At 48.1% G+C, this 8,305-nt stretch overlaps 1 protein-coding gene across 9 annotated transcripts in view; it reads left to right on the plus strand.

Moving 5' to 3' along the window:
- The window catches only part of ADAMTSL3 (ADAMTS like 3), a 258,020-nt gene extending 253,705 nt beyond the window's left edge, over nt 1-4,315 (plus strand). For all 9 annotated transcript variants that reach the window (XM_057494774.1, XM_036931908.2, XM_057494777.1 and 6 more), the window contains 2 exons: nt 1,381-1,595; nt 2,574-4,315. In XM_057494774.1, the coding sequence (XP_057350757.1) occupies nt 1,381-1,595; nt 2,574-2,593 (235 nt within the window). In that variant the 3' untranslated portion in view covers nt 2,594-4,315. The remainder of the gene's footprint in view (nt 1-1,380; nt 1,596-2,573) is intronic.
- The last annotated feature ends 3,990 nt before the right edge of the window (nt 4,316-8,305 follow it).

Below are 8,305 nucleotides of genomic sequence, written 5' to 3' on the forward strand. Positions count from 1 at the left end.
AGAGGGTAGATTTCTTAGGAAGACAGGACCACCCAATACTTGTGTACAATTTGGTGTCCCTTCAAATGTGCTCTTTTGAGTATTTGGAATTGTTCAACCTTTTTCTGAAAAGCTGATCTCTACAGGGTGAGTATTCAGTCTCTGCCCTGTATCCAGAGAAACTCAACTTTTGGCCCTAAGATTCACACCCACCGAGGGAAACAAACCCCTGCGGTGACCAGACGCCCTCCTGCCTCTCCTGCTGATAAATCTCACAAGCAGCTGGGGTCAGTGTTAGGTAAACCCTTTGGTGGCGTCTCCCCCTACTGGCTAATCGCAGTATTGCCTCCAACTTCGCCCTGGAGATACTCGGGTCACCACAATTCTCTCCGTTTTACTGCCCTTCCAGTGGTGTTTCAACACCCCTGATAGATTATGCGCCCCGATAAGGAGCCTTGCTATAGGAACCCCAAAAGTGTCTCAAGCCGTCAGCCGTCAGGAAGGACTGTAACCAGGAAGCGAGAACTCATTAGGGTTTTTTCCTCCTCCCCACTCATGGCTGTGCTGCTAATTCATCCCCCTGTTCTTTCTGAATAGTCTTTCTTCTACTTCTCTGACCCACGTGGCAGAATATAGCCACCATGGCTCCAGCCTTCAAGTTCGCATGCCTTGTCCCAGCGACCTCCACATTTCTGGGAGGGAGAGAGCCCTCTTCCCGTCACCTCTGCGGGCGGGGGGCTGTCCACGTGGTGCCAGCCCATCTTCCAGGAGCCCCATCCTAGACGCAGGGCCACGTACCCAGAGGGGGCCCACTGAGGGGGCCTGTATCCTCCGGGGTAAGTATCTTTTCAAAAATCCGAGGCCGTTAGCTTCCAGTTCTGTTTAAAGGGCAAGGAGACCAGCAAAAGCCCCCTTTCCCCAAATGGCGCTGGTTGGCTCTGACTGTGAGTCACGGTGTGGCCTGAATGTAAATGGGAAAGCCTTTCTCTTCCGCGGGATGCCTCGCACACACATGCGTGCTCACACCGGAATATATTGCAAGTGCTACGTAAGCAAGCTCGAAGTGCGGCGACTAATGGGAAGCCGCTGATGGGAAGTCATTCCTCTCTTCCTTGCCGAACTCAAACCTCTCCAGCTCATCAGGACGGCGTACGGTTTGAGGTGTGTGCCTTGGCGTGGCGTTGGAAGTTCGTGGAAACGTGGTTTGCTTGCCTCTGGCATGGTCGTGGCTGTACCACCACTGCTAAGTCACCCTGAGCGTGCGAATCAGTTGTCTGGCGAATAGGGTTCTCATTGTCAGACCTTCAGTATATTGAAAATGCGGTGCAGTAAAAGGCTGGATTCAAGAAGTTATGCCCCTTTTCTCCCATGTCCCACTCTTTGTTCTTTGTTTCACTGCAGACCCACCTTGAGGAAGAACTGCTCTTCAGTGGCTTGTGATGTGTGCTGGCGCACAGGCCCTTGGAGAGCCTGCACTGCAACCTGTGGCCAGGGCTACCAGTCCCGCAGGGTTGACTGCGTCCAAGCCAGCAGCTGCAAACCGGTGGCCGAGAGACACTGTGTGCTTGCAAAGAAACCAGCTTCCTGGCGGCCCTGTCTCAGGCCCCCCTGTGAGAGTACGTACCCCTCACAGGCATCAGGACCGCCCCAAAGGCTTGTGGGACCAGACCCTCTGAGGTGCCTGCCTGGTCGGTGTAGCATCTGGGGGGCCATGCAGAGGAGGTGGGATCTTGGCACAGTAGGTGATTAGCCACTTTGTGCTGGGGCTACTAGCGTTCTTGAGTGGAAAAGCAGTTGAATGAGCAGGGAGTCGGCCATACTGGTTACTGCCCGCCAGCCAGCGCTGGCAGCCTCTGCACGGACTCCCCTTCTGCCTGACAGTCTCATCGCCTGAGACAGGTATTCTATGGATGGGACTGTGCAGGTGTGCAAATGCCCTGGGGTTATATGTACAATTGAATTGTATGTGTGTTTCTCTAGGGTGCAGGTCTATAGCTTCTGTAAGTTTTCCAAGGGGTCCATGACCCTCCCAAAGCTCAGTGCCACAGCACTAAGCCCAGGAGGGCTGTGAGGTCCCCAGGGAGCAGTGACAGGTCACTGGCCAGGCCGAGAAGCGAGCTCAGTGCACTTCTGACTCTAGTGCAAAGCAGTGGCCCTAGCCACACCTAGTTTCTTCCCTTCACTCTGTGATCTCAACTTAGGCTTTTCATAGAACAAAACACTTGGTCTCTAATGATCTGTGTGTTAAATGGATTTTGTTTTTGCAGGAAGCTCCACAGACCCAAGTTCCTCCCATATGTCTGTAAAGCACCTTAATTTGCATTTATTAGGCCTCTACAGACAAAGGTGTTGCCAGCCATGTCCAGAATGATAAGCCTTTGGTTGGGGTGAGGGTGGGTCATAAAGCTGCTGTGAAGATAGAACAAAAATGAAAAGCTCTTTTCCCTGTGAGCCTGGTTGAAGAGCGTATTTCTTCAAGAGCTCTTGATTCTGCAGTCAAACCGAGGTCCATGCAAAATCGGCATGGTTAGAATTCTGTGCTGTCATTTGCCCTTGGTGAGTTTTTAACCCATCTTTTCATTGATACATTCCAGGACAAACACGAATGCCCTAGCAGGCATTGCACCTGGGACCTCATTGTGCCCTAATCAGGAAGCCACCGAGATCACCAGCACTTGTCTCATGCTGTTTCTTCCTGTGACGTGTGGACCAGGACAGAGTGGGACGTCCTGAGGACTTGGGACACACAGCAAGTGATGACTTTCTCTTCTCTCAAGTTTTAGGGTTTCAACAGGTTTATAAGGCACTTAGGTTTTAGAAACTGTGGCCAGTAGTTGTGAAATGTTGGTGCTTATGGTGTTTTTACGGATCCTTAAGTTTAGTCGGTGAAGAAAAAACAATGGCTCTGGACAGGCTGGTGACACTGGCCAATCCAATGGTCATGGTGGGGTGGCATCTTGTCCTCACTTTTAGGAATCCATGCAAGAAAAGACAGAGTAAGTGTTGCTGCCATTTTTACAACTACAGAAATCTGGGACCACAGGAGGCATCTTGGAAATCAAAGGAGAGGGAAAGTAAACCTTTTCTACTGATTTTGAAGTATATTCAAAGCTTTCTTTTAAGAGCTGTGAATGAAACTTTTTCTAAGCACTATTCTCTCGCACACAAACAAAAGCAAAGCCTTATTAGACCTAATTTATGCATAAAATTAGTATTCCTAAGGATTTTTATTTTGGAGAAACTATAAGAAAGTAATCTAAATATGAAACATGACAGTTGAGAAGAACTGTTTATAGTAAATAATTGTTTCCATTTGGACTGATTTTTCAGTAAATCCAGAGTACACTAGGGTGAGGCTGGAAGTTAGAGGTAGGACTGGGGATTAGAGGTCGGATTTGCTGAGTAAGTTTAGGGTCAGTGTTAGTCGTCGGACTGCAGGTGAAAGTGGGAGCTCGCTTAGGGTGGAGGCTAGAGCCGGCTTCAGGGGGCAGGGCTCGGGCCAGGTGCGGGCGGACTCGGGCTGCGTTTTGACGGGGTCCCCAGGGAGCTGTGAGTGACAGTATCAGGGAGATGCTGTGTTTGGGGTCAATGTCGCTGCTGAAGCCGTTTGGGGCCAGCGTTGAATTGGAAGTTCTAAAGCTGACCGGGGTTCTGGGGCTCTTCCCCCTACATTCTGCCAGTTACGGCTTTAGACGGCACATGTCGCCAATAAGTGGTCAGGCCTGCTCATTCGGCGTCCCAGCTGCACGTGTGCAGGCCGCCCACAGCCCGCTGGCGACAGTTCCCCGCAGCAGGTTGTGCGGCCCGAGCCCCGCCGCTGGGGAGCGAGTGGGCGAGTTCGCTGTGTCCACCGGGCGGAGCACCGGGCCTCGCGTGCCAACCTCAGCCCCCCTAACGCGGGACGAGCCCTGCCGTACGCGGGGGAGCGGCGCTTGGGCGACGGGGAGGGGGACACGCCACCCGCGAGCTATTAATCCCCACTTACGCTTAACTGTGGATGGTTTTTAAATTAAAAGGAAGATCATTTGTAAAATACTCTTTGTATATATTTATTATATGACTTAAAGGTGCAATATTTTATTTTGTACAGTATGTAATAAAGACATGGGACATATATTTTTTCTTATTAACAAAATTTCTTATTTGGTTGCTTTACCTTTGTATTTCAAGTTGCTGTTTTTCATTTGCTGTTGTACTTTCTCTTGTTATTCAAATGGAATTCCCGTGTGCTGTATTTAACTACTAAAGTTTCTATAATCCAAGAGTTAACATTTCTCTCTTATGATCCTTAAGTAATTCAGAAATAAATGTACGTTGATTATTCACGGCATCCTTATACAGGCCGGTGGCTTCCTCGTGTTGCATTTGGGTGTTGTCGTGGTGACTGCCTCCTGTGTGTCCAGGACCCGCCCTGGTGGGTTCAGTTGCCCCGGATTGACCTTTGGGGTGCCGGTTACAATATTCAGAGCAGACCACACAGACTCACCCTAACTCCTTTAGCCCAGTCATTCACATCATGCGAATCACAGTTAAAGGAATGTCAAGGGCAGAAGGGGTGGAAAGGAGTCTGATGGGACAGCCTGGAGCAGGGGTGGAGGTGGTGGTAGTCGGAGAGCAGGCGGTGCCGGTGCCTGTCATCTGGGGCCATGGTGAGGAGTTTGGGGCTGATGTGGGACATCTGCTCCAAGTGGCTTGTGGCTGCAGTGGGTGAGAAACCCTTTACTCCCCATCCGTTTGTAGCTGCTTCAGGATTAGCACTGGGTCCTCAGACACTCGTGCATGTGGCTGGAATAGAGACGTCCTTTCATCTGCCATGGGCCTTGGGGTTGCCAGGGTCCCTTGATAACAACAAAATACCAGTCATTTTTCAGTAACCTTCTGAGATGTGTTACCCTCGCGAGGCTGAGCTGCACAGGAGATCCGCCACCCAACCCCAGGCATCTCAACAGTGCACCTCTTTCCTTTCATCATGTCTGTCTACCTTTACTTACATTTCATTTCTTCTCTTTTTTTTCCCACTCAGAGAAGTTCTTCTAGGCAACCCCATCTATTTTCTTGGCAGTTTGAAATACTCTGTAGTCCTCAGGAGCCACACAAGGACACTGTGAAATCGGGACTGTACAGTCCGAGCCCTCCTGCCGGGCTTGGGTCCCCCCGCGTGTGGTGTGATGGAGACACACCCACACCTCTATCTCTTCCACATCAACCAGGAAAGGGGTGAAAAAAATCATCCTAAGAAAATGCAAGGAGAGATTATCCCCAAGCATTTCTGTGTCAGAAACAAAGGAAAGAGGTTTACAAGAAGCCTTAATTCTGAAGAGCAGAGAGAAAGGGCAGATTTCATGAGGGCAGACCTGAACCCACAGCCCTGCTGGCTTCCCAGGGATTGTGGCGCAGCTGCTCAGTTTGGGACAGTCCCCCTTCCCGAGCTCTGCCAGCATTTCACAGCCCTTCCCTGGACTGGGAGCCTTCCTCACAGTAGAACCTGCCAATCTTTTTTCTGGCCCCCAGCTTCTAACATATTGTTGGGTGTGTAGAACAACCTCAAAAAGTTTATATAAACTGATGGATGGTGAGGGAGTCAAAAGATATACCTAATGAACCAGCAGAAAAGGTCGAACTATTTTGTATACTTTTGAGACTGAGATAATCTAAGGCATACGGAAGAGCTGACAGAAATGGTGCAGAGCTCCCCTAACTCCTTCCTCGGATGCTAACAGCTCACAGACCCCGACGTGACAGGCAGAGCCAAGAACCTGGCATAGCGTTAATGCTGTGGATGGACCTACGGGCCTTAACCGGGACTTCTCAGTCCCCCACCGTTGCCGGTGCCCCTGCGCCCGTTCAGATCCGGGACTCTGCACGCATAGGTGCCTCGCCTCCCGTCTACTCCGGCCTGTGATGCCTCCTCAGCCTCCCTTCAGGGCCGCCACACTGGGATTTCGTAGGCGGTGCCTCCGCTTGGGGCGATCTGCTGCTTTTTCCTGCTTAGAGTGAGGTTCTGCATTGCTGCCCTTCTCGGCGCAGACGGTGGGGCGGGGGTGGGGGGACGGGATGTCCGCATGTCCTGGGACTGGGGATGTTTACCATTATCCTGAGTGAAGGTGGTTTCTGCTGGGATTCTTCTCTATAAAGTGACCATTTTTCTCTTTGTAATTCATTAATATTTATTTTAGAGGTAATCTTGAGACTGTGCGATGTTCTGCTCCTGAAGTTTTGTCCCCTGAGCTCCTCAGCCACGATGGTTTTTGTATCTACAGCAAGTCTGATGATGGCCCAGTGGTGACTGTCTCTTTTCTTCCTTCTACTTTTACTAATTGGAATCCTTCTACAAGGGAGAGTTGTTTGTTCTCCGCCATTATTTGTGCATTCATTTATTTATATCAATATGGACTCGACAGGATATGTAGTATTCTTTGATAGGTTAAAATCCAACACTATCATTATTTTGTTGTTACAATCATTTCAGCTTTGGCCATTGTGAGATGTTTTAGGTTGACTGCATTATATACTAACTGATGAATGCGTGCATGTGCACATATGCACACACACATCTATTTTTATTTCTGTGTCTCTGAATTCATACTGAAACCTCAGATGCCAGTCTGGTACCATTGGGTCGTTATTATAGTCTACACTTTTTAAAATGTATAATGTCTTTCTCTGACAGTGAGAAGCCCGGCTCTGGTTTATCCACAGTACATTTTCTTGGTTTGATCTTTGTATACACACAGTTTCAGAATTGCTGACACATACCTTGAGAGAGAAAAACATTGGCCAACGAGAGTGGAACGTTTGCAGAGAATCTGTAGCCTTAGGGTGTCTGCTCTTCCTACTGTCCCCAGCGTGGCTGCAACCCACCTGTAGTGAGTCTTACCAGTTTGTCACAGTGTGTCCTCCTTCCTGGGTCTTCCCCAGACCCTGGGAGGTGGTTTTGTGAATCTCTTTGTGGTTTATGGTTCCAAGAGTTTTGACAAATTCAGAGACTCATTCGTCTACCACTGCAGTTTCTTACGTGACATTCTTGGCAATACTGATCCATTTTCTGTCTGTATTTTACCTTTTCCAGAATCTCATAGAAGTGGGATCATACAGTATGTGGCTTTCGGTGTCTAGCTTCTGTCCCTTACCAGAGCACCCCTAAGATTCCTGCGTGAGGCTGGGCAAGTCAGGTTTGTTCCTTGTGTTGGCTCCATGTGGAGACACTGTAGATGTTTATCATTTTTCCAATTAAAAAATATCTGGGTTGTTTCCATTTCGGGGTGATTATGAGTAAGGTTCTATAAACATTCATATATAGGTTTTCTGTGTAAACTAAATTTTCACTTCTCTTTGATAAATATCTAGGAATGGGCTTTGGGATCATATGGTATGTGCATGCTTAACGGTATAAAAAATGCCAAACTTGTTGTACCATTCTGTGCTCCCACTAACAACAGATGAGTGTTCCAGTTACTCTAAATTCTGGTCAATACTTGGTATCATAGGTCCTTGTGTTATATTTGTTGTAGCCATTCTAATAGGTGTGTAGTGTTATCCTGTTCTTTTAATTTGAATTTCCCTAATGGCCAGTGAGGTTGAGTATCTTTTATATGCTTATTTGCATCTTTTATGGGTTGAATTGTGTCCTCCCTGCAGAAAAAATTTCGAACTCCTTGTATGTGACCTTATTTGGAAATAGGGTCTTTGTAGATGATTGAGATCATTAGGGTTGGTAACCTTGGTGAAAGTCCTATATCTGTGAATACCAATACACTGGTATTGTTAGAAAAAGAGGAAATTTGGGCACAGATGCATGCATACAGGGAGAATGCCATGTGACCAAGAAGTCAAAGATCTACACACCAAGAAATGCCAAAGATTGACAGCAAAAGTCCAGAAGCTAGGAGAGAAGGACAAAACAGGTTTCCTCTCACTGCCTCGGAAGAAACCAACGCTGCCAACATCTTGTTTCAGACTTCCGGCACCCAGAACAGTGAATTTCTGTTGGTTAAGCCACCACTTTGTGGTGCCCTGTTACAGGAGCCTTAGCAAACGAATATGCCATCTGTGTGAATTCTTTGATGAAATATCTGTTCAGCTCTTACCCATTTTTTTCCTGTTGTTGAGTTTTAAAATGTTCTTTATATATTGTGGATATACATCCTTTGAAGTCTAGTTTAAAACAAAGAAACAGGGCTCAGAGAGGGAAAGTAGTTTGTCTAAGGCACACGTACTAGTCTGCCAATGGAAGAAGATACCATTCCCGCTGTTCTTCCAGATTCAGCGTCTTTAAATGCTTGTTGGCAGTAGGCATCTCTTAGCCACACTCCTCATTAGCCAATAT

This window comes from Manis pentadactyla, chromosome 18 (genome assembly GCF_030020395.1).
Source record: "Manis pentadactyla isolate mManPen7 chromosome 18, mManPen7.hap1, whole genome shotgun sequence".
NCBI lineage: Eukaryota > Metazoa > Chordata > Mammalia > Pholidota > Manidae > Manis > Manis pentadactyla.